The sequence below is a fragment of the Lipophrys pholis genome (genome assembly GCF_963383615.2).
Source record: "Lipophrys pholis genome assembly, chromosome: 11".
Taxonomy (NCBI): domain Eukaryota; kingdom Metazoa; phylum Chordata; class Actinopteri; order Blenniiformes; family Blenniidae; genus Lipophrys; species Lipophrys pholis.
Window position 1 is genome coordinate 9100963 of NC_137631.1, and position 25611 is coordinate 9126573.

At 42.1% G+C, this 25611-nt stretch overlaps 3 protein-coding genes across 7 annotated transcripts; 2 read left to right on the forward strand and 1 right to left on the reverse strand.

Annotated features, from left to right (window-relative positions):
* Positions 1-714: 714 nt before the first annotated feature.
* isg20 (interferon stimulated exonuclease gene) lies at positions 715-5022 on the forward strand. The gene is made up of 4 exons (XM_080475870.1): positions 715-785; positions 2379-3053; positions 3332-3532; positions 3644-5022. The coding sequence occupies exons 2-4, from the start codon at positions 2412-2414 to the stop codon at positions 3839-3841; spliced, it is 1041 nt and encodes a 346-aa protein (XP_080331996.1). The 5' UTR covers positions 715-785; positions 2379-2411; the 3' UTR covers positions 3842-5022.
* A 945-nt stretch (positions 5023-5967) lies between these two features.
* Positions 5968-14278, forward strand: rlbp1b (retinaldehyde binding protein 1b). Of its 4 annotated transcripts, none has more exons than XM_080476159.1 (10): positions 5968-6378; positions 7887-7940; positions 8122-8245; positions 8990-9034; positions 10565-10693; positions 11433-11637; positions 11783-11961; positions 12063-12221; positions 12316-12426; positions 12521-14278. In XM_080476159.1, exons 3-10 carry the CDS (start codon positions 8129-8131, stop codon positions 12647-12649), a joined length of 1074 nt encoding a protein of 357 aa, XP_080332285.1. In that variant the 5' UTR covers positions 5968-6378; positions 7887-7940; positions 8122-8128; the 3' UTR covers positions 12650-14278. The 4 variants fall into 4 exon arrangements, with proteins under 4 accessions (XP_080332285.1, XP_080332288.1, XP_080332286.1 ...); XM_080476162.1 differs by having other exon boundaries at positions 6267-6378; positions 8177-8245; XM_080476160.1 differs by lacking the exon at positions 5968-6378 and adding an exon at positions 6622-6708.
* Positions 13523-25004, reverse strand: abhd2b (abhydrolase domain containing 2, acylglycerol lipase b). Of its 2 annotated transcripts, XM_080476158.1 has the most exons (11): positions 24895-25004; positions 22898-23131; positions 21225-21403; positions 20474-20641; positions 19438-19621; positions 19196-19288; positions 18912-19013; positions 18734-18803; positions 18051-18135; positions 16114-16270; positions 13523-15744 (listed from the first exon to the last, which is right to left on the reverse strand). In XM_080476158.1, the coding sequence occupies exons 2-11, from the start codon at positions 23107-23109 to the stop codon at positions 15735-15737; spliced, it is 1260 nt and encodes a 419-aa protein (XP_080332284.1). In that variant the 5' UTR covers positions 23110-23131; positions 24895-25004; the 3' UTR covers positions 13523-15734. The 2 variants fall into 2 exon arrangements, with proteins under 2 accessions (XP_080332284.1, XP_080332283.1); XM_080476157.1 differs by lacking the exon at positions 13523-15744 and having other exon boundaries at positions 15901-16270.
* Positions 25005-25611: the final 607 nt, after the last annotated feature.

Consider the following 25611-nt stretch of genomic DNA (forward strand, 5'->3'; position numbering starts at 1 on the left):
ATCTACCTCCATGTCACCTCTTCCATTGGAAAAAAAAACAAACAAACAAAAAAACAATCCTAGTTCAGTATCAAACAAAACTTTTGTAATGGAACTGCAGAAAACTGTTTGACAATGTCATGTCGGTACATATGAATGCAGTTATGCAGACCACACGTCTCAACATCTGTGAGAGAATGCAGACTTGTAAATCTAGTCCCAACAGAGTTTTCAAAGCTTTTCATTTTGTTTTGATGTTTGTTGTATTTCTGATTTAGGACGACGCAGATTTTGGAGTTTGAAACGCTTTCCTGTTTTGCAGTCAGTTTTGATGTCACACAATCTGCTGAAGGGACTTTTTTTAATCAAACAAAGTACTTGTCAAGATAAACCAAATAGTAGCCTTTTGATGGAATCTTTTCAACTGAAATTTTTAATTTTTATTATTACATGACACTCATGGTGATCTGAAGCATCATTTTCCAGTTTAAAGTTGTTTCACCTCCAGCCCAAAACGTGTCTGATAATTTGACTTTTATTCTGAGCCACTCGCTTCAACAATACTACAAATTTGTGATTCTGTGTTTCATATTCGATTTGAAAACACTGCAGTTCTGCATCGTCAGTGGTCGGAGAGGTGGTGTTTGTTGAGTGCATTCCTTCATCCGACCGATAGATGGCGACACCACACATGCTATAGAATTGTTCTCAAAACATCAAACGAAGAAGAAAAGCAGCCAATCAGATGGGAGAGTGCAAGAAACGTGTCAGGACATTTTCCAACGGGACACGTGCTGCAAAAGCTGGTAAAGTTCATACTTTTACTGTGATTATGTTGTTATTTTGACCCTTAATGCAGGGAACAAACTCGTAATTTGTGAGGTTTGTCTAATGCGGGATATGACAATGAGGCTGCTGTTCAATTAAACGTGGATTTCAAGAGTTAGCTTAATGCTATGTGGCTTTCTTCACCGAGCAGCTACTTCGATACAACTTTAAAAATGGTTTAATCCCAAAGTTTGTTTATTTAGTCACTCGATTCTTAGAGATGGATTGACCTCAGACTGTATTTATATCTGTAGAGCCAAAGTAACATTAATGTGGGTGTAATTTGAAGACACGTAAAGTCTCGGTGCCTTCAAAAGCTCATATCTGTCAAATGGATAATGACAAATATGTACACGGTTTGAATTTACAGTAATCTATTGACAAACTATAATCAGTCCTTGAAGCACTTAATATTTGCTCAGGCTTTCCATTAAGCAATTGATAAATTATTGTAATCCCTTAAGATCAAGCTTTTTCATTGCTTGATTTTAATGTATTTCATTGTAGAATTCAGTGAACTGTACTAATGGTGGTATAGAAGTAAATTTGCCATAAAACAATTAAATAAGTTTTCATTTATTTCAGGGACCACATACAGTCCATCTTGAGTGGGCCAGACTGGTAAAATATTGCTATAATAACCTCTAAATTTACACTTGAAAGTTTATCTTTGTTGTGGTCACAGTGTATGTGAAGAAAATGTCTATATTTTTGCAAGATCAAACAGTCGGTACTGAAAATGATTACAATCTCAGCATAAAGTTAATTTTAACGAAACATTCTGGTGCAAAATACAATGAAATGGCAAAAAAAATTAACTTGCTTGGTTGGACCAGATTGAAGCCTCTTGGTTGATTTTGGCCATGGGCCTTATGTTCTCTGCTGTTAAAGGAATGTGAGGAGATCCTCCGTCTCTGAACAATCACAATTTAAAAGCAAATAAAGAACGAGACGGCTCACAACTCCTGAAGTGAAACATAAATTACTTTAGGAAAGGTGGAGAACGCCGGGCAGAAGGGGAGATAGTTTCGGAATCGTTACGTTATGGAACGCGCATGGAAGTAAGCCCAGAGTGGAGTATGGATGCAGTCGTGCATCACCTGCGGCCCGGCACAGTCTGCAGACCCACAATGAGGAAAGCATGGAGGGGCTGATGGAGAAGAGCTTTACAGAGTAGCTGCGGGGAAGCGGCGATAATTCACATCTCCAAAACTAATCTCCTGACACCACCACAACGTCTGAATATTCCTATAATTGGGTCCAGCCCAGGTATTTTGACCGTTTTAGTGTCGCTCAGCTTGAAACTTGCCAGAAAAGCCTGTCCGTTGTCCCTGTCAGGCAGGTTGTCGCTCATTAAGGTGTGTTAACATAAATATATGTCCGTGCACAGTGACGTGCCCGCCCAGTACAGGGTGTCTGCTCTTACCGGGTCCGCTTGTCAGAGGTTCTACTGTATATTGAAAAGTCGCTGATAATCTGCAGTCTTTTCACAAAGTTACATATTTTGTACTGAAATGAGATATTACTGCTTTTGCTTACTGACGTTTATTTTTCTTTTCCTCTCTCCTCAGAAATGACTCGAAAAACACTTCATCTATTTAATAATGGCAGAAACATCAAAAAGGTGTAAAGCCTCATCACGGAGACTTCTGAGCAACTACAGATATCTGAGAAAAAGAGCCATGCTGCTTTGTGCAATGCAGGCTGCAAGAGCCAGGAAGAAACAGCAGCAGAAGTTCATGATCACCAACATGAAGCCGAATACACCAGAGACTGATGATCACTTGGATACACATGGACAGATCATAGAAAGCAAATCAAAATATGCCGACCAAGTAAACCAAAGTTTGCACCGTGGGAATAAAACTAAGGAAGAATGTAAACACAGATTGACTTCGGCCAACGCGGCTGACCGCCACAGTTCAACAGTGACCCTCACAGACAGCTGGGAGGTGGACAGCGGTTTCTGCTCTGAAGCCAGTCCTCCAGCCAGCGGCCGGAGCTCCCCGTGCCTCAGCACGTGTCCGACCACGGTGGTGGCCTTGGACTGTGAGATGGTGGGAACAGGACCTGGTGGGCGCTGCAGTGAACTGGCCCGCTGTAGCATCCTGGATTACCATGGCCACGTCCTGTTCGATAAGTATGTGAAGCCATATCAGCCCGTCACAAACTTCAGGACTCGCTGGAGTGGCATCCGGAGGCACCATCTGCACAACGCCACGCCCTTCACAGAGGCCAGGGAGCAGGTGAGACCTGCAGACCTTTCTCCATACAGTCAGGAATTGATCGATGCTTAATCCTAATCATAATAGGAATTGCAAATATTTCCTCTTTTTAACGGTTCTTCAGCTCCTCGTGATGATATGCTGGGCCAAATTTGACGTGTGTGTGTGTGTGTGTGTGTGTGTGTGTGTGTGTGTGTGTGTGTGTGTGTGTGTGTGTGTGTGTGTGTGTGTGTGTGTGTGTGTGTGTGTGTGTGTGTGTGTGTGTGTGTGTGTGTGTGTGTTCGTCTTTCTTCTGTTAGATCCTCAAGATACTTGAAGGCAAGGTGGTCGTTGGTCACTCCATCTACCACGACTTTGAGGTGCTGGACATGCTCCACCCAGGTCACATGGTCCGGGACACGAGCACTGCGCGGCTCCTCGGCCGATTGGCCGGTTTCCCCCAGGAACGCTGTGCCTCCCTCAAAATCCTGTCCAGAAAGCTGCTGAACAGATACATCCAGGTGAGTGTCAGGAAGACGTTCTGATGTCGGTATGTTTGCAGTGGCAGAACATGCTGAGGTCACTGTTACAGGATGTCTGTTCATAACCGTCATTGTCTCTCGGCGCCGCAGGCTGGGAGGAGCGGGCACTGCTCCGTGGAGGACGCTCGAGCTTCCCTGGACCTCTACAAGCTGGTGGAGGGCGAATGGGAGCAGGAGCTGCAGACGAGGCTGAGGGACGACGACGCTCCGCTCGAGCCCAGCTTCGCCTCCTCAAACCACTACATGCATGACGAGTACTGGCCAGACGACGTCGCTGAAAGCCAATGAGGGAATAGCATTGGTGACATGCAGTGTGTTACACCTCACCAGGTGAGATGGTTCTGTGAACTGTCATTAGGCGGCTACAAGTCATGTGAAAGAAGAGTAATGTCCATCAAACCTCGGCTCGTAAAAGATGGCCTTTCTCATTTCAGAGACAAACTTCAGTGTTAAAATCCACTTTATAACTTATACATTGTTAAAGTTTGTCCCTGTCCGCACATTTTCTCGCTGAGGTTCAGGTGTTTACCTGCAGACGTGTCAAAGATCAGGTTCATCGTCGCAATCTTGATATTTAAAGAGTTGGTGAAACATTTAATGTGGACAGTTTGCAGTTCACTAACAGCATCTGCTCTTCTGGTACAAAGCATCTTTTCTTTAAGATTGTTTTCTGTACATGGTTCCTGAAAAGTAAACAAAAATAAATAAATGGAAGACCTGAGACCAGAAATGCTGCTGATTCTAACCTGTTTGCAAAGTTGCAGCTTTTTAAAAAGTGTCTCACTGTCTCAAAGACGGTTTGTGAAACAATTACATTTTAAACTGTGCAATTTATTTAATGGGTTAATTGGACTAAACGGCTATTAAAGTGTTGGGTTGTGAGAGTGGTGCTTCATTGTGTGCCATTGTAAGCTGCTCCTAAATGTTTAAATAAAAGCCTGTTATTGTGAATCAGTTTGCACTTGTCATTAGTTGTTTGTGGTGAAATGTCAAAGATCTATAGAAGAAGCAGAAGATCTATAATGAGGTCAATTAAAGTCCCTTCTGCCCACAGTCGTGTTTGTCCGCAGTTTGAAGACAGCCATACGTTCCGTCCTCGGACTCAATAGAAATGCAGATCGCAGGTAAGCGTAGATGTTGAGGCAAACAACTCAGACCATTACATGAGTTTATCAGACTTGAATGTCAAACAAGCACTGCTGTAATCTCCGAGAATATGTAAAAATTAAGAAAAACTGGTTAGAAATTTCCGAGTACACACGGAGCTACTTCATGTTTTCATGAACTTAACTGGGAATCACCAACACTTTCTTACGGTTTTCAGCTCTTTAGATGTGACTTTTTTTGTAACTGTGGGTGAGTTTTACAAGTAAACTGACTGTTCACTTTGAACTTGGATTTAAAACAAAGAACGGTACAAACTACGTGACAGTGAAGCTTGAAATTTGATTAAAATGGTTTTTTTGTCCACCTGTGTGGAATTTTTCTTTGTCTCGGCAAACAAAACACAGATTGAATTTGTTAAATATGACACGTGTTGGTGCAAACTGCATTGATTGCATTGAAAAGTTAACCAGAAGTACCCGGGGGATTCTGTAGCGCCTCCAAAAGGTTTAAAGTTCAAACTCAAAAGTTGGATCAAGGGTTTCTGGGATTTGCTAATTATCTTACTTGCATTTCACACAATCCCAGAGAGTTTCCCTCCATAAATATACAATTTTTCTAATAAATGGGCAGACGCACTAACGAGCACACTGGGGTTTCCTTGTGGCCTGATTGTGTCAAATACATGATTTCCCACAATCCCAGTGAGCGTTTGCAGGTTTCTGTAACATCACTGTCGTCTTGTCCTCCTTATATTAAAGACCTGTTAGTGTTGTCTGATGGCAACATATTGAAATTGTAGATTTAGATGAGGGTGGCTTATTCAATAGATATGATGTGGCAGGAACAAAAAGAGTTCAAACTATAGTTTCAATGCGTTCATCTGTTTGTGTATGGCGACACTATTTGGGCATGCAGTGCACTGAGCAGCAGGTGGAGCTGTACATTTTGTTTTAGTTGTGTGGACGTTGTTTTTTTTTTTCCCCTCCTTCAGTCCTCAGTGTCTTTTGTTCTCTCAGTCATACATTTAAAAGACTGAACCTGCCTCTTTCAGATCAGGCTACAGCGAGAGAACACAACATAGCATTGTTGGTCAAATCCGTCTAATTTGGTTCCTCAAATCGCTTTATTGAGCAGATCAGGCCTGGTTTAGCAGATTACTGGTTAGCTACCCTCTCCTTCGTCATCGTATCAGGGAGAAAACGTGTGTCGGTGACGTTGGAGCTACCGGGGGTCTGGAAAAGGAAAATGGCCAAGTTCCAAACATGAAGCACACGATAACAACTGTGTCAGCTGCAGGGCGACTCTGCATGGAGAGGCAGAACGCTGGGCAGTTATTGGTAAAAAGTACCATTACAATAAACGCATAGGGCATATCACTGTACACATGTACAGTGATGATATTGAGAAAAACACTTTTTTACACTGGTAATTCAAATCTCGCGAAAAGCTAAGACTTTTAAAAGGTTGTTTTTTTTACAGTTTTTGAATAAAATCAGGGTTGTTGGTCTCGCATGGAGATGACAGTAATGCCAGGGTACCACCTCCATCTACTGACTCACATAATTATGAACCCAAACAACAAAATCAACAATTTAGACTTCCCCCTCACAGCACATTAGGCAGCTTGAACCTTCTCGATGTGTGACTGGACTAAAACTGGATGTGACAAATAGTCCATCACATTGTGGAAACACAACCTCCACAGCGCAACTCTGCAGGTGAGCGTCACATGTGCTGTGTCATTATGTTTAAGGTGCTCAGGTCTGCGAGATAATCTGATCGCTGGAAGGCCCGCTGGTCCATGTTTACTGCTGTGACTACCACTCTAAATCCAAGTGTGTACTGAGGTGTGTGTGTGTGTGTGTGTGTGTGTGTGTGTGTGTGTGTGTGTGTGTGTGTGTGTGTGTGTGTGTGTGTGTGTGTGTGTGTGTGTGTGTGTGTGTGTGTGTGTGTGTGTGTGTGTCAAAAGTGTACATATGGATCAGGTGATGATGGCGTTTGACAAAGCTGGTCTGTCTATTGTTGTTTTTTTAACTAGTGCATGCTTGGTGAGTTCCTTGTGTTTTTCTCCTGCTTCAGTTTGCCGGTGTGTTGCTCAAATGTATATTTACTGTTCTGAAAGTGCCTAGAAAATATTTGCTTCTTTTTTTCTCAAAATATCCAAATATGTATTTTACTTATCTACATCATATTTGAAAATGTGTTTTCTTTTTGAGATTTTCATGCAACCATATGACAGAGTTGCTACATAAAAATAAACTTTATAAGACACCCATGATAATATTTGAAAGTGAAACATCCTATGGACCTCCTAAAGAGGTTTCTATGAGTAAATTTTTATCTGGCAAAAAAAACATTAGGTGCTACTTATTGATTAAAAAATATTTGGCAAATGTGCAAAACCAACCAAAATCAAACGCATTTGTGGCTTCAAAACGTGTTTATTAGTAAACTTTTCTCAGTGGATTTGTGGAAGAAGTACCTCACAGATTATTCTGTACGTCTCTCCTACAATCTGTTGAGTTATTGTACAATTAAAGGCTGATAAATATGCCTACAGTGTGTATTATCACTTGTTTTGTGAGTGCTGTGATCAAATACTGTGTCGCCTTTGTGTCAGATGTGCTTTTCTAAGGCAAAAATGTATTTATGTGCATTCATGAGCACTTTAAAGCAGAACATTCATGACTAGTCACTATTGACATTTCCCAAAAATCCAAAATGGGTAGAACTCATTAAAATAAATAAAACAATAAATAAAATGACCCAATCACGGAGACGTGTGGACTGGAGTAAAAAATGTAGACTACATCCTGGTTAGGTTGATATTTCATACAGACACACAGACACACTTTACTTCGGCCAATTTAGAGTCACCAAAGTACAAATATGGTGTTTGGTTGTAAAGAGGTAGTTGGAGAAAAGAGGGACGCTCTTGCAGAATCAGGGAAATCATACAAACGCCACACAGAGCGACTCCCTGCCTCTGGTGAAAGATGTTGTCAAACAAAATTCAATCTCAGGCAAAGATGGAGCTGATCAAATCTTTCTAGGCCAAAGGTCAAAGGTCACTCTGATGTTCTGGGCTGCTTTTTTAATATTCATCTGGAATTTTCACCTTCTGCATCGACTAACTACAACTAATTGGAGATGTATTAAAACTTGTGAAATGGAGCATTTTGATCCACCCCCCCCACCCCCTCACCTGAGTGTGTTCACGTTGCAGAAACCAGCGCCGTCACAATGGTCACTTTTCACTCCAATCAAGTCTTTGTGGAATGTAAGTCAAATCCCTCCATCCCCCTGTAAATCACCTCTTACCTAAAGTGTACACTCAACATTACATCATGCACAAATGTCCCCCTCTTTCCTCACGCGAGAACCTCCCCCATTGGCCGTCAGCACCTCTCAGTGACCTCCCCTCTCACTCCTCCCCTGCCACTTTATATGCTGATTGAAAGAAATCTAATGGGTGTAATCTGGTGTGACGCCACTGATCCCGCCGCTACAAATCAGAGGTCCCGTCCACCCCGCTCCGCACAGACCGCCGCGACACCCCGCCAGCTACTCCACATCGGCACTCAGGTAGGACTCGGCCTCCTCCGCTGTGGCTTTCAATCCCTTTCATTTCGCTCTGACTCTCTTCTTTAAGCTTTTTTTTTTTTTTTTTTTTTTTTATAACAATCTGTTTCTGAAGAATGAAAAATATGAATGTGCAGCTGCCTTACATTCTCACAATCAATGACTCGCTTGTTTATTCGTTCAGAAGAAAGATCATTGCTCAGGCGGTGCATCATGGGAACCATGAGGACAGAGGCACTCTCACAGCTCATGTTGCTCTGATACAAAGAAACTTCTTAATCTCACAGCAGTGCTCCTTTGCAGGGTGTCATGATTTATTATAAAGCTGCTGGAGAATAAAGTGATTAGGACAAGAAGTTATCTTTCATTCTCCACTAAACTTGAATGAAAAAAAAAAAAAGAAAACGCCCAGCCTCTGTTCAGACCTGGTTGTATTAGGTTCAAATACATGTTTAATGTGTTCATTTGTACAGATTCAGTATAAATCTTCACTTTCTGGGAAGTTGAGTCACTCACAGCTGCTGTGCAGGTTAGAGGTGTTGATTATGAAACAGAAAGGCTCTCCTCCTTAAATCTTCCAATAAATCATCCAGGAGTGGAAAAGAGCTAAATATAGAAAAGGTACACTGATGGAGCAGAGAGGATGGGATGAAGAGGATTATTTTGGAGTGCACGGGACCCATATTTTGTTGTTGTTGTTGATGATGGGATGTACAATAACAAACAATCCTTCTTGTTTTCTCGCAGCACTGCACGGAGCTCATTCAAAAAGCAGAAGACATGGCTGTGGTTGTAAGTATTCTCACTTCAAATTGAACTAATCCCCCCAATGGGTGATGGTGTTTCTCACATTCCTCTTCAGTTTTACAAGGGAAGGAACTTCTGTTTAAAAAGCGTCACCACCCTCACAGTGCAGCCTCCGTGAGGACAAACATCCATTCATCTCCTTGTAACTCGCATTCAGTTGCAGCTCAACATTTCCCAACTCCAAAGCCTATTGTTACGAGTTCCATCAACAGCTACAGTAGCTTTAGCTGCTAATCTCTGATCCCCGCCTCAAGTCCACTCGCAGTCTTTACCGCGTATTTACAAGCTTTGCTCGACTCATGTGAAGGAGATTAACCAAACACTGGCTCCTATTGATCCTGCAGCACCGGTAAACCGGGCGGCCAGCCTCACGTGGATTAGATTTCATTGTGTGTCTGAAAACACATACAAGACAGGCGAGTCTTGTGAAAGGAGTAAATACTGGGTGATTTAAACCATTTTAAGGTTTTTCTAATGGAATTAAGTGTTATAAACTGCCAGCTGTTTTCCAGTTGCCCTCAGACAGTTTGACTTGTGCATTGCAGGATAAATAGAGTGTGACAAGATAACCTGAAATGAGCAAGAGTGGGTGTCATTCGGGTGCAGCACAATGCAGCAGTCAAAGTACTAATATAAAGGTTAAAGAGCTCACGAACCGATCAATTAGAGCTTTTCAAGTGGGAAGGTTTGACAGGAGTGTGTGCTCACTTATCTTGATTTGAGGGGAAACACTGCACCACCCTGCAGCCCACAAGCTGTATCCGTCTTTACTTTTTGTTTTCCCTACCTTAAATTGCGCCACATTCATTTGAATAATTTCATTGTTAGTTTCTAAGAACAGAAAACATCAATGTTGTGGGTTGAAACAAAGTTTTTGCTGTGTCAGGTAATTCATAATGAATCGGTTTAACTGTTAAGAACTATTATAGCAGTCATTTAAAGAAAACTTCCTTCAGCAAAAGGATTTGATTATTCGTCTTCTATTTCGACGTTTGTATGACGTCTTTCCTGAACCAGACTGCAATGCAGTGTCACTATTTTAGGTCGAACCAGTTGTTTTGTTTTTGCAATTTGTCATCCATATACAAAGGTTTGTGATCCAATCAAGAAACATCCCCCATTATTTCGAGTTAAAGATCGCACAGCATCGGAGCCAATGGCAGCAGGGGATACATCAATCCATCAGAGGACCGACATAGACACAGAGACAATTTTAGAGTCACCAACTCACCTCAAAAACTTGTTTTAAGACTGTTGGAGGAAACTAGATGCGTAATGCATCCATGCACAGGTAGAGCACGCAAACTCCAAGCCCAGACCCCAACCAGCAATACTGTCACTTCAAGGAGAAGGTGCTAATCATGACTGAATTAATATGCAGCATTAGTGTTGGCACAAGCACAAATTGATTTAATGTTATCAGCTTATATTTTCTTGGACTCAAACGCCACTGGCTGTACCTTCATGTATTTCAAGCTGTCTTGCCCTCCTCTCTCTCGCTCTCTCTCTCTTCAGAGTGGAACCTACCGCATGGTGTCGGAGGAGGAGCAGGCTCTCAGGGCCAAGCTGGAGCGACTCACTGTGAAGGACCACGGGCCAGTGTTTGGACCCTGTGCGAACCTGCCGGACCACACCAGGCAGAAGGTAACAACTCCTCTTCCCACTTCAACACATCGGTCTATAGCGGGCAGGGATGTTGTCAGAATATCAAACAGCTCAACCATTAATAGAAATCTTCATATTGTAGCAGGAGGGGGTTCCCCTTTCTGCTGTTACAAAGCTGGGGGCTGTTTAAATTCTCTGAAACCATCAAAACTCATGTTTGTGGATGTAAGTACTTGAAATGATCTTACATCCATATAAAAATATTTAAGTGTGTACCTGTATTGCAAATAGAAGCGCCTGAAAAATGTAAAATATGGTATATTGAACTCTTCATGGGTTTTGCTTTTGAAAGTTATCACTGTAAATGCTGCTATCAACAAATCACATACACAACAGCCTTTGTTTCCCATTTCACTAACACAGCTTGCCAATATTTTAAATATGGAATTAAAGCAAAGAAAATAATAAATTAGATAATATATACAAGTTCTTTCAATCTTTAAGTTATTAAAAAGTTGCAATTGGTTTCAAAACTTTATCTGAAATGTCTCTCTATTATAAATGGTGAATTAAATAGAAACAATTCCAAATTTTGCTCTGACACTTAATTACTGAGTCACATAGTGATTCTCAGAAACTAGCAAAATCAGATCTTCTATGAAGAAAGGTGTCTTTACTTTCAAGACTTTGTTCACATTCTATGCCGTATCAAAATAAATAATAATATAATGTAAGCTAAATGATTGTAAACTGTGAACCCTCTGACTGGTCTCTGCAGGCCAAGGACGAGCTGAATGAGACAGATGAGAAGCGCGTGTCTGCGGCGAAGGAGCTGCGAGCGATGATTAAGGAGAAGGCTGATGGAGGCGATGATCTGGCCAAGGGGGTGCAGGACACCTTCGGAGAGAAACCAGACAGTTTGCTGGTCCGATTCATCCGTGCAAGGAAATACGACGTCCCCAGGGCCTTCGACCTCATGAAGGGTACGTTGGACCATGCGTCAAAACATCAATGTACTAACAGTGTCTATCTTATGTGCTCATGAGCGCATGATTAGACAACCAGTGATGAATACTATGTGAGGAGATTGAAAGGAGCCTCAAATAACCCTGCCTTGTTTCTACCCAGGTTATGTGCGCTTCAGGAAGGACTACCCCGAGCTGTTTGAGAATCTGACCCCAGAGGCTGTTCGCAGCACCATCGAGGCTGGATACCCCGGCATCCTGCAGAGCAGGGACAAATATGGCCGTGTGGTTCTGCTCTTCAACATCGAGAACTGGGACTACGAGGAGATCACCTTTGATGAGGTATAATGATGCTGCTTTCATAGTTCACATCTTATTGAAGTGAATTCATCAGGGATTGATAATACTGAGCGCGGCGGGTGTGGATGTGTCTGTGTGCTCAGATCCTGCGTGCCTACTGTGTGATCCTGGAGAAGCTTCTGGAGAACGAGGAGACTCAGATCAACGGGTTCTGCATCATTGAGAACTTCAAAGGCTTCACCATGCAGCAGGCGTCAGGAATCAAACCCACGGAGCTCAAGAAGATGGTGGACATGTTGCAGGTGGAGGAGCTGTTCATATGTGAAGAATTCTGAAACACGGTGATCCAGGTGAAGTCTCTCTGAACAAAGTGCCTGGTTCTTTCTCTTCCACCAGGACTCGTTCCCCGCCCGTTTCAAAGCTGTGCACTTCATCCACCAGCCCTGGTACTTCACCACCACCTACAATGTGGTCAAACCACTCATGAAGAGCAAGCTGCTCGAGAGGGTGCGTCACATCAAAGCATACTGAGGTTGCAGTTCTTGGGAAGGTTGTGGCTCACTGTGAAATGTCTGTAACAAGCTGCTGTTCCTTGTTTCAGGTGTTTGTTCACGGAGATGAGCTGGAAAACTACTACAAGGAGTTTGACGCAGACATCCTTCCCTCCGAGTTTGACGGGAAAGGCTCCAAATATGACGGCAAAGCCATTTCTGGCAAACTGTTCGACTGAACATCTTCCATCCCTTTGCCAATAGAATTGAGAGCCGTTCTGTAACAAGCATTTAAAGCCATACGACTGTGGGGAGTGAAAGTCCAACCGAGCTGTGTGGTTGTAGGGACATAATGTGAGAAGTTCAAAAGATGGTTTAGAGTAACTCTGAAATAAACAGCCCATTAGTACCTCAGTGGCAGATTTCCAGTTTTTTGTTTTTGTTTTGTTTTTTTACCCTGAACTGCAGACAGCATTTTCCTTTCCATTAATTTTATGTTTTACAGCAGCACAACATTAAAATGAACCTGCCGAGTCCTTAAAAAGAGTTAATATATGAATGAAAGAACAGGGGTTAATCACAATTGCATGATTGAATCAGATGCAAATGTACTGAGTAGGTGGTTCAGTTTTCAATCTGAACTAAACTAGCTACCCTGGTGGTGAAACTGAAAACATGTCTGCTTCAGAAACAAGTGAGTGCTGCCGTGAAATAAGTGTAAATTAATGAGCAAAATGTCAAATCTGCCCCTTGAATTAAAAAAAGAAGATTTAGTGATTATTCAAACTATAGTTGTTGTCAACAGACGCATCTTGTGTCTCCCGTCTCTTTTAAATTGTGCTTTGTTTGGCCTGAAGTTCACCCACACACTATTTAGCTTCTCCCCTCTGGTTTACGTCTCCTCTGGAAGGCTGATAGTACAAGTGCCTGTCTCACGCGTGTTTTATTTTTTTAGTTTGTTCTTCAATATATATATATGACGTTTTACCCACATGTGCTACCCGGTGCACCAATAATAATGATAATGTCAATAAATGTACAATAAACTGTATATAAACACAAAACTGAAGTCATTGATTTTCCATTAAAAAACAAAGAAGACACAGATATTTGTGCAAAAGGACATACATTTATTAGAAATTTTCTGCAGATAAGAAACACGATGTCTGTTTGAGAACAATGAGATGAAAAACAATTCATTTCAATGTGCCATGGCACCACAAGGGAAACCATGGTCGCAGTAAAGTGCATAAAAAATGTCAGGCAAGAGGAATTATTGCAAAAGTGGCACTTTTAAAGGCTGGACTGGACTCAAAAGCAGAGGTTAATCTGACTTTGCAGCGGGTTTATGAGTTGATTGCGAGTATGTGTTTGGATTGAGGCGCAAAGCAGCAAAAACTTGAGTGGAAAGAGTCTGCTGCATTTTGCAGCACCTGACAGGATCTGACTCAGAGGAAACGGTGAGTAATGCAAAGACAGTTCTCAACACGCTCGTGAAACAAACCACTAGGTGAACATGATTCTCCTCACATGTACTAGTTGGAGCAATAACCAAGAAGACTCCAAAAAGAAAGTTAGATTTTAACAAACCTTCTGTATGTGCCTCACGAGTCTTATCATTTTCCAGTTAAAAGTAAGTGAAAATACAGTTTGACCCAGTTATGATATATTTTCTCCGGCCCTGCATTACATCAGCGCTGTTCTGCAGCAATAACCAGTATAAACAGCAGCTTCAATGTCATCTCTACTGTTTGCATTTTTAAGGCATCGTGGAGCAGTTCAGGAATGTTACAGTGTTTGGAGTACAATGTTACAGCTGGCTACAATAAAGTACCAATATTCCAGTTCAATAAAAAAATTCATAGCTCGATTTGCTCAGTTTTACAGTTTTTAAAACCTCTAAGTTTTTCTCGACCGGATTCATTTGATTACGGAGTAGAATAAACTAGGGTTGATGGTCCTCTGCATTGAAAGGGAAAACTGGAAATGCTGCTATATCTGATATAAACACAAAAACTGTGCGCTCATCACACTTATTCAAATGTTCATTTCATGTTTTAGTGACGCGAGTGAATGCCGTTGATCTGTGATCAGAACAGAGAGCCGACACAGTTCAGCACTCACATGGACCACCGCCTTTAAAAAAAGCAAAACATTTTTAACCTTGTTGCAAAGTTGCAGTGAAAACCTAACAATGTCACAAAAAGCTCATTTCAAAGCTGCTCAGTGGAGGTCATTTACATTACAGAAGTTCTTAAACAGGCAAGGGACATTAATGCTCTGCTGAATGCTGTGATGTCTTGTTTCCTTAACAAAAACAACAACAACAAAGAAGCCCTTGTTTCAAATGAAGGTTTCTGCATAAAATGGAAAATGAAATGGTTTTGAGAGCCGATGTCATCCGACAACACTTGCTGTGTCATTCAAAAGGAAATTAAAAAAATCATCGAGCTGAGATAAAACCTAACCTGTCCGAACTTCCATCTTGTAATTAACAGTTTCATTTTGGAAAGAGGATTTAAATTGTCATATAAAAAGAAACAGGAAGTTGTGGCACTGTCTCAATTGGACACTTCTGGTAATACATGAGGAGCAGCACATATTAACACACCGGCCTGATGCGAGGTAGAGTCTGCCCAGATACTACAAGAAAGAAATGACGGCATCGGAGGCAGGGAAACAGACAAACACAGACTTAAATTCACTTCAACTGTTATAAGTTAGACTCCAATACCAATTGTTGGATGGTGACAGGACTCCAGCGTACCTGTAAGAACATGTCAAAACTCCACAAAGAAATTACTTGGACTGGAGGGTATCCCACCACCTTTGGTTGTTCAATTGAATTAAATTTTTTTTTAAATTCATTTGTATTTGATGTGGTGTAAAAGTCGAGAGCAAAAAACATAGTCAAGCACTCAGTAAGTTAAGTTTACATATCCGAGCGCAAGATTTGGTACAATAAAGCAATGCTCTTCATCACAAACAGTGACATTTTCACTGCAACCCAAAATATGTGGGATTAAGACTAAATTCACCACTTCTGTTTTACACAATGTTGACACAGTTCACAATGAGTCGATATGCAGTCTGGTATACCAACACTGTAAACCATGTAAATGGAGTACTGGTATCAGAAAACCAAACTACCAACATTTATATCGAGGCACTGAAACCTTGGTGAGGCTGTAAGTGATTTTTATATGGATAATTAGATACACAAGTTTCCCCTCTTCTTCTTTCTTGACTGAATTCGTGGAGCATATTCACACCCCCCGTCAAGCATTGATCACCCTGCTGATAAAACTACGGGAACTGCAGCACTCATGAAAACCTGCAGAGGGAGAGATGTTGTTTTACTAGAAGCTAAACAAAAGAGGAGGAAGCAGTTCAGCATGAGGTCGTGTTACACCCAGAGGTAATCTTCTGTTGGTATCTGGTGTGGCGTTTTCACTTCCCCCTTGGTTTATCCCCTCACACTCAGCCTGCCTGGTCTAACTCACGTACATGTTGCGGTGTTGCTTAACAGGAAACCCTGTGGTGCAAAAGCAGCGCAGACACGGAGGCTGTGTTTTTGTGTGTGTGTGTGTGTGTGTTTGTGTGTGTGTGTGTGACACCCGCATGTGCAGTGTGTATGGGTCATCCGCTGTGTGTTGCCTCTGAGAAGTTTGTATCCCGGTGGTTGCTCCTCTGACAAACTGACCAGTTCTTCTTCTTCTCCCAGTGGCAGATGGCGTCAGTGTACTCGATGATGACCTTGTCCATCCAGGTGAGAGGCTCAGGGAACAGCACGTCTCCTTCGAAGAAGCCCATGTGTCCTCCATGCTGGGTCAGGGCGAATATTACATTGGGCTTCTTCTCTGCAGAGGAAGATCATGAAAAAACTCAGGACCCTATTCAAATCAGTGTATTTCATCAATATCATCCAATTATATACAAAACACCCGAGGTTTATGTTGTAAAGAAACTGTTCAAATCGGCAATAATCCAAATGTTTGGTTACTTTCTACCATGTCATTTGGACTTCTGTTTACCTTTACCACAATCCAGACAAACTCTACTGTCAGCTGATAAGTGAGCAAAGTGCCTAAAGCACATCAAGCTGTAGTCATATTTCTTCAAGTTGAATATTTTCTCCATGATGTACAGGACTGAAACCTGATAGTTAGAAATATCTGCCCCCAGGGAGTTAAGAAAAACCAACAACACTCAACTAAACCATCTAAACAATGTGTGATGTGCACTGACGGCCAGCAAAAGAGTCAAAATATGGATCACAATGTATTGATGGGGCTCAAACTGAGAGCTGAACTTCAGAAACAAGGTACTGTAATGCTGTTTACTGAATTAAAGAGTAGCGATGATTGGTCAACAACATTACAGCACGCCCGGCTACCGCGGCCACTCCAGCATATTTGTGTATCCACTTGGTTAAATATACTCACAAATTCAGTTAATTCATTCTGTGTACTTCTGGTAAGTCTTTATATATAGTCTGCAACTGTTGTACGCTCAAGCTTATTTCTTATTTTCTCATTGCTGATAAACACATATAACATACAGTAAATACAATAATAGTGATATTTTATTTTCATTCACCATTCAGAAGTTGTAACGGTTGTTGGGTTTTTTTGACAACCATATTTTTTAGAAAATCGAAAAGGTTTGCTGAACTTGTCTGGACAAAAGGTGACTAACTGAACTTGCCTTCTCTGAAAGTGGAGGGATCATTACAATGCTTCGGTGACTGACAGCAGAGGCAGCAGCCAAGTCATTTTGTTTCTGCTGAGCAGCACCACCCTTTCTCCTTGCGTTACTTTACACCACTTGCACTTTATCTCCTATCTAACACTCTGTGTCTGTCTCTCCTTCTTTACTTCAGAGTGGTGTTGAATGTTGAACACTGTCGCAAAATCTCCAAAATCAACAGTTTCTACATGTCGATGAGTTTTATCTTTTACAGTAGAGCGACATTTAAAAAAAAATTATTTTTACAAGCTGATCTTTGAATAAATGAGAGGGGACTGTGTAAAAACGTGGGGAATGCAATGTGATGTGTTCATGTTTCCTTGAAGTAGAGGACAAGTTTAGAATTTCACTTGTCAAGGTCCAAGGTCTAATTACACACACTGATTTACACACAGAGGGGGCCACTGAATGTGAACCAGTGAGGCAAGACGAGGCTTCCACACAGCAACACACACGTGCGCACGGACTCCGCTCTCTCACTGTATATATATATAAAATCCGGCAGCATGGGCAGATCACATGGCCCTGAAAAATTCAACAAGACCGTCTGGGCTGGGCAGTGTTGAGCAGATCGCTGTGACAAGACTTTATCACCACTTAAGACCGTCTCCAGTGTCCAGCTCCAGAGGGGGGACAACGGCAGGCTGTTTGCTCGCTCCATGTTTGTTGTGAGTTAGCTGAAGCCGTTGCTGCAGCACAAAGATGCAGTTTGCGCGACACACTATATAAAGCGTTACTTTCTGTCAGGAATGCACTCCGCACAGCACATAACTTCACGATTACCTCAGAAATGTGACACGACTGACGACAGCCGCAAATAATTGCCTCGTTCCTTCTAAACTACCACCAATACCTTAAGCCGACGACTGAATTTTGGCGAAAACAACATACCTGCGAGAGTGCGCGGGACAGCCAGCAGCGACTGATGAACCAGCGGGTCATCTAAGGAGTTGACCAGGAGTAATGGGACAGTGATCTGCACACAAACGAGAGGGTCAGTTCATGTTTGACTGACTTTTAGAAGATGCAGTTTGAAGGAGAATTAGCAGTAAAAGCATCAGTGCTCTCTCTCGTGATTTGAAGTTGGATTTAATTTCATTTTTTTTATTTCGAACATGCTCAAAATCAAATATCAAAATCAACAATTCACACCAATCAACAAAAAAACGAACAAACAAACGAACAGTGACAAAGTCGAGCAGAACAATATAATCAGGTTGCATGTCCAAAAAGGAGTGAGAAGAAGTATAATTTATTAATCCCACTCCTTCTCCATAAATAATAGATATTTGTCAGACAAGCAAAGTCTGTTGTAGAAGCTAATGCAGATCTAAATAATGTCACAATTTTGTAGTAGCTGAGATCTGGTTCTTGTATTGTTTAGCATGTTCACTCATATATATATATATATATATATATATATATATATTTTACCTAATAAAATAGTAATACATCATATGAATAGCATATCCCACTGAAGGCATCAGTGACGCTATTCAAAGCAAAAATACTGATGATGGCACTGACAATGGTGAATTACCGTTGTTGTAATGAGAACGAGATATATCACTCACTTTGTGAATGTAGTGCACGCAGCTCTCCTTCTCATAGTACTCGTTCAGCGAGCTGTAGCCGTGGAATTTTCTGCAGTAACAACAGCGAGATAACATCAGTAACACAGATAAGAGCTGCAAAGAGAGAGAGCGGCCCAATGCCGAGTGACTCAGGCCCAAAAATCCTCAAATATGTCACCTCATGATGCTGTCATCAATCTGCATCAGAGACGTCGCTGCAGACAGTTGGCTCAGGTCTGCATCGGCGATGTTGCTGGAGTTTAAGCTCCGCAGAGTCTCGCTGTCGACCGAGACAACGTTTAGATTAATCCACTGACAAACGACCAAAACAAGTCTGCACATGTACAAGTAAGCCGAGCTTATTGCTTTATGACCTAAAGATTAGGATAAAACTCTTTACATTTTAGGAATCGAACTGACATAAACTGTTAATCTGTACTTGGAAACGTTGTGTTTCTCCACCTGTGTGACAGGATGAGCTTCTTCATGTTGCCCGCCAACACAAAGTTGTAGAGCCTCCGCCACTGGTCCCACTGAAGGAATGTCTCCTGAGCTCTGAACACACAACGGCACATAAACGCAGGTATGTCACAAGAGCTTTGACCACCACTGATAACATTGTGAATCTCTACGTCGGACAAAAGCACTGGGAATGAATGTGAAGAATGGGCAAATCTCAGCGGTGTTTGTTTTTGTCCACCAACCCGATGGCGCTGTAGCCCTGGCAGACGCTGACACAGCACAACACTCGCTCCTGGTTCGACCGGTTTTCTCCCAGAAACTTGCAGACGACGTTCCCTCCCAGACTGAAACCCACCACCACAAGTAGCGTCTGGGGAAACGTGTGCTTGATGTAGTCCACCATGGCGGAAAACTCCCACGTACATCCTGGATACAAGAGAGAAACTTTTACAAACGACATCCAGGTATACCTGTAGTCAAACGTCGCTCAGATTAATCACAAACAGGCTGTTGTAATCATCATTGTGCAATTTAGTCAAAGGTGAATCTCTCCTGTTCAGACATTTGTTATCAAATCCATCCGTACCGAAATGTATCTAATGTACATGTATCTTACATTTTTCATTTGAAAATAAAGAGAGCATCCTCTGTTCTTTCGATAGTTGTAGGTAATTGTTATCACAGTTAAAAATGAACAGAGAAGACAAGCTGTCATGTTTGCTGCTCCTCCTCCTTTCAACATTTTCTCATTCGGTATTGCCCGAGCAAATGATCTCCTTCCAATCCCCTCTGTCTCTGAACGCCGGCCACCTCTCTCCTACATGCATGACAAAACCATCTCTACTTTTTCTTTCTCACTTTCCTGTATCTTATAATCATTTACAGATTGACCCTCACTAATAATATCTATTTAAAAAGTTAGAAGCACTGGATTTCTAGTTATCAGTATGAAAGTGTTTAACGTCTCTATGGTTTTTTTTCCTCCCTAATTCTCTTATCGTCAAGTTTTTACATTCTTGTTTCCTGTTAATTCTCATTTCTTGGCTCTTTTGAAACTGACTTAGCTAAACGGAGCCTAAAAATATCTACCAACAATGTTTATTTCATTGTAGAGTTGGAAATATTGATATTATTTCTAATAATTAGATTTGATTTGCTAAATCTTTAAGCTTCACAGGTTAACGCTTTATTAGTAACGATACCTTCCGAACTCTCGATTATTGCTCAGCGAATTCATGGTGAAAATAGACGGTGATCTGCATCAATGTGTGCTTTTACCGCAGGTAAACATGCGAGGCGAGGTGAGCTCCATGTTCGGCAGGGCTCCCAGGTGGTTGAGGACGGCGCAGCGGTAACCCTGCTGCTGGGAGTAATCCACAAAGGTCCGGATGTAGTTTTTCTCGCTATGGTTTCCAATCCCAGGGCAGATTACCATGGTAATGTCATCTGACACACACACACACACACACACACACACACACACACACACACACACACACACACACACACACACACACACACACACACACACACACACACACACACACACACACACACACACACACACACACACACACACACACACACACACACACACACACACACACACACACACACACACACACACACACACACACACACACACACACACACACACACACACACACACACACACACACACACAAACATGTAAAAAGGAGTCATGAGTGGGTGTAAAAGTGGATGCCGTGTGTGTGTATGTCTGTGAGCTGATTTAATTGGCAGCTGAAAAGCAGGGTGTCTTTCCTCGAGGGAGTTCATTAGAGTTCATGCTGCTCGTGCATAATGTAGTACGAGCTGCTTGTTACTTGAGGCTGGTGTGTCCGCGATCCAAACAGGAGCGCACAAAAACAAAACAACTCAGGAGGTGAGACGTGAAAATAAAAACATGTTCACAAAACAGTGATCGGGGGATAACTCAGTGGGGAATGAACCCCCCCCCCCAAAAAAAACAATGATCTTTTCAGCCACAGCAGTATTTTCCTCTCACCTCCTGTGCTGTGGTCTCGGAGGGCTTCGAAGAGGTCGAATGTTGCCGTTGCCCCATCCTGCAGCATCGGGAGGAACTTGCGAACCCCGTGTGGCGTCGGCGTGTTGACACGGCCCATCTTGCCGTAGAGAGCCGTCTGGAGATGACCACTCTTCCCCCAGAGCAAAGGAGGAATGTATCTGGGGAGGAGGACAAGACTCGCATTGTTTAACTTTACCCGGAAGATGTTTCAGAAGGATGTTTAGCAAAGATTATCAGTCCGTACAAAGCACAATTCAAGCACAATATGAAAGCGGTGTCACCCACTTAACTGACAGGCAAGACCGTTAAATAGTATTTTCATATCACTAAATTACTTAACGCCAGTGTGACATCACATACTGATGTCGCTGGAGGCGTGACAGGAAAGAGTCGATTGGGTGCCAAGAATATCTGGCCTTTGTTTTCATTCATCAGCAGGAAGGTGTAACCCAACATAAGTCTGAGCCATTATTTATGACGAGGAAGAACACCACTTTATCTGGCTCAAATAGCAGACACTGACCACTTGCATTACTATTTTATCATCCTAATCCAACACAGTACAGAGCAGCTATTTAAAACGCCGTCAGACAAACCCACTGTGTAAACAGAAAAGGAGAAGTAAGTACACGCCTGAATTTGTGACTAAGCATACAGGGCGTAGCTGCAGGGTTAATCATGTACTTGTGAAGACTTGAATTTTTAGCTTTTCTGAGAGGTCTATGGCAAAAAGAAGTCCCTGGGTCACACTACTTTAACCGCTGTGGAATAGTTATTCGGGTACTTTCTCGGCTCTTGTTTAAAACATGTCCACGCCGCACTGTGACTCCACTGGTCTGGTATTTCATTACTGATTGTATGGTCATTGCACGGCGGTGTAGTGGTTCGCCACGCTGCATTAACATCCCTGGTTCAGAGGGTTGAGGGGCCTTTTTAAATGTTGAGTGGATCTACTCTAAGAAACTGAGATCCTCTATGAGGGCAGTTCTTCTTTTCTTCAGGGTTCGCCATGGTCCTGATCATCTTCCTTCTTCTTCTACCCCTTCCTCTCCCGTCACATCAACCAGTTTCTTGTCCTCCTTCACTCCATCCATGAACCTTCTCTGAGGCCTTGTTCTCCTCCTGAATCGCAGCTCCTTCGCCAACATCTTTTGTTAAAATACATCCACTATCTCTCTCCAGCACATTTACAAACCATTACGTGGCCTTGTTTTTAGCTTTATTGACTGCTGATTTGTTAATTTTTAATCCTGTCCTTCCACACACCCAATGAAAAGCTCAGTATCTTCATCTCTACTACATTTGGCTCAACCTCCTGTATTTAACACAAAGGTTACCCTAAGTTGCTTGTAGCAGTAAATGCGTGTGTGTTTGTATCTTTCCCTGTGTTTTCCCAGGCAAAAACCAAACCGGTGTCTTGACCAATGCTTTCACTCCGTGTCAGCTGGAGGCTCTAGACCTCTTATTAAAGAACATAAGTGGAGGTTTGTTAGTTCATCAGGCTTGTCTTTTTTTCTAGACTTTTAACCCCACGAATATTAGACATTAAGCATTACTTTTACCTTCTGTATATCTCAGGTAAGTTACCAGTCATAAATTAAAAGATCTATGAAATCTGTCATTCCTGAAAAGCAAGTATTAAAAGCTCTCACTCTTTGGTCAGCATGGGGCAGGACTTCAGTAAATATCGACTGAGCGGCGTGTCCTGGTTGATGATCTTTGGCGGCGCAGTGGAACTCTTCAGGTTCAGACAGCGGACGAGGATGTAGAGGATCGTTGCGACTGCCGCCAGCTTCACGCCGTCAAACATGGCCGGTAGCTCCTGACGGAGGGTGTGCAAGTCTCCGTCTTCGAGGATGGTCATCGTGAAGGTGTGAGAAGACCTGCTGTATGTGGGGAAACAAGTAATGTAAAAATTTGTAAAGAGTAACTTCAACGGACTGAAACGGAGAGCTGTTTGATCATGTGTTTGACGGGCCATGACTGGGTCTTTAATTGCCTTTAACAAGGTGAGGTTCTAAAGAACAACTAGAAAATTCCAGAGGACATTTTTTTCATAGTTTTTTGCAACTTTCTCCGAAAACGGTTCGCCGAACCATTAACAAAAGTCATAGCAACCTATCAGGGAACGTTTCACACGTTTTGATGTGCTTTTTGTCTCCGTGCTCGCAAGGGGATGCTGATCTCCATTGATTTCCTCCGTCAGGTGTCTCTCCCATCCACTTGGTATGGGACATTTTTTCACAGTTTTTTGGTTAGCCAAATTGTTAACAAAAGTCTTAGAAGCATATTCCAGAGTTTTTTGTGTCCTTGCTCACAACGGTGCGGGACAAGTTACCCGTAGACAGGGGTAAACAGGCAGACAAAAAATAAAAAAATAACAATAATACTGGTAATATTAATAATAAAAATAAAAAGCCGAAAGGATAGTAATCTTTGTGCCTTGCCACTAAGAGAGGCACAAGAGTAATCAATCAATCAGAATGTAACAATAGCTTTTGGTATAACGGATGTTTGTGCCAGACATCCATTTTCTACAGCGACATTGTGGCACAAGTCAACAGTTCATCACTGAGCAAACAGAGAGAGAAAGAGAGAGCGAGAAACAAAGTCATTCCTAGTGGCAGTTTGTAGTCACCAATTAACCTCAAAATCATGTTTTTCGACTGAATAAAGAATCCAGAGTAAGAAGGGCAAACATTTAACCTCTGTACAGACATGGGGGGGGGGGAATTCCCTTGGAAGGCAAGAGTGCAAATCACAACAGCATAGTGTGGTCTGTCCACACAAGATACCAGCATTACATTAATTGTACCACTATATCTATATCCCTCAGAGACAAAATAAGAGGTGAATTTAGGTGCACTGTTGACAACCCCTTAACAAATGTGCGCTCCAGTCATGAATAAGGACCGTATGAATGGTTATGAATGTTCCAGTCACATTCTTGTTTTATTAGATCATCACAGTGCCAGCACACTTATGATCCTGGCTTTTTGGGGAGAGAAGCTCAGACAAGTCACAGTGAAGAATGCCCTCTCCTAATGGCCTGATGTCAGTGTTTTTCTTACTCAATGTAACTTGGAGGAAAAAACAGAGGATCTGACTTTAGTCTTAGTCTTTATGAGAGTAATCCAGCTCTGACCACAGGCATAGTCATAGTGGAGTTAAAATGGTGCGTCAACTTGTGTGTGTGTGTGTGTGTGTGTTTTTTGGAGGGAGGGGGGGTTTGGAATACAAAAGTTAAAGCAACATTTTCACTACACTAGTGGAGTCAGAAAGTTGCTTTAAGTTTTGTGTTTTCAAAACAAGCGACAGAGAAAAAAACAACAAAAACGTTTCACTTCTGGTGCGCCTCAGGATAACCAAAAGGGCAAAGCAGACCACTCCACCAAACAGAAAAGTAACTGGCATATCCCTTCACATCATTTACATGTATTGGTATGTATAAAACCTCAAACAAACCAAAAACACACATCCGGCAAAACCTCAGCGAGTTTCAAGTCGCTCCAAGTGTCACTTTCTTCCTCTCTTTTGTCAAGTCGCTCAGGTAAAACGGTTTCTGGAGACGGCTCAGGTGAACACATCAACAGAAAACAACACGGACTTTACACAAAGTACATGTGTCAATATTAAAAAGCAGTCTTACCGCGGTGCACTGTGGCCTGGGTCGGGGTTCTGGTCGGATCCACCCGGAGTTAGTTCGCAGTGTTTACAGCCGCGAAGCTCACTGACCAGCCGAGAGCTCAAGGTGCGTTCATGTACTCCCACACAGCTCCGACGTTTCACCACGCGCACCGTTAACTCGTAGTCTTTCAACAATCAGAAAAGTATTTCGTTTTGTCCGTAGTTTGTTGTTTTTGTTTTGCTTTACTTTTAAAAAAGTGATGAATTAGCACTGTTGTATGTATCTGTAGAAATAGTTTACGTTAAAAACTAGACGCGGTCTGCCTTGAGCGCAACCCCTTAATTTTGACAGCCGTGAAGGCACCACCACGAACTGCGGTAAGGCGTTCTTCCTATTGAGAGAAACAGAATCTTGTAATTTACAGTAACAAGCTGACACGGTGTCATTGTCGGTGCAGCGTCCGCTTACCGGACACCACGGACGCCACACACATCAGGAATACTACCACACAGTGTCAACACTCAATACTTCAAAGCTAAGCTAATAGTCACTCAAGTTCAGTGAAGTTTGAATTTCTTTTTCGATCAAAATCATGAGATATAAACTTTACAATTTGAGATTTATTGCTGTATCCCAGTGTGACTATCATGACTATAATAAAATATTGCATGTAGAGCTAAATAAAGCACATAAATAATTCTATTCATATTTTATTTATAAAAGTATGACATATGACAT

Bases quoted from the DNA above. Each gene is read 5' to 3' on its own strand.
- abhd2b (XM_080476157.1), bottom strand. From the start codon at position 23,109: ATGACCATCCTCGAAGACGGAGACTTGCACACCCTCCGTCAGGAGCTA. The intron at 20,642-21,224 runs GTGAGAGGAAAA...TGTGTGTGTCAG, and splicing joins CCGAGACCACAGCACAGGAG to ATGACATTACCATGGTAATC. The intron at 19,289-19,437 runs GTTGGTGGACAA...TTGTGTGTTCAG, and splicing joins CAGGGCTACAGCGCCATCGG to AGCTCAGGAGACATTCCTTC.
- rlbp1b (XM_080476159.1), top strand. From the start codon at position 8,129: ATGGGTGTAATCTGGTGTGACGCCACTGATCCCGCCGCTACAAATCAG. The intron at 11,962-12,062 runs GTATAATGATGC...CTGTGTGCTCAG, and splicing joins AGGAGATCACCTTTGATGAG to ATCCTGCGTGCCTACTGTGT. The intron at 12,222-12,315 runs GTGGAGGAGCTG...CTCTTCCACCAG, and splicing joins AGATGGTGGACATGTTGCAG to GACTCGTTCCCCGCCCGTTT.
- isg20 (XM_080475870.1), top strand. From the start codon at position 2,412: ATGGCAGAAACATCAAAAAGGTGTAAAGCCTCATCACGGAGACTTCTG. The intron at 3,054-3,331 runs GTGAGACCTGCA...TTCTTCTGTTAG, and splicing joins TCACAGAGGCCAGGGAGCAG to ATCCTCAAGATACTTGAAGG. The intron at 3,533-3,643 runs GTGAGTGTCAGG...TCGGCGCCGCAG, and splicing joins TGCTGAACAGATACATCCAG to GCTGGGAGGAGCGGGCACTG.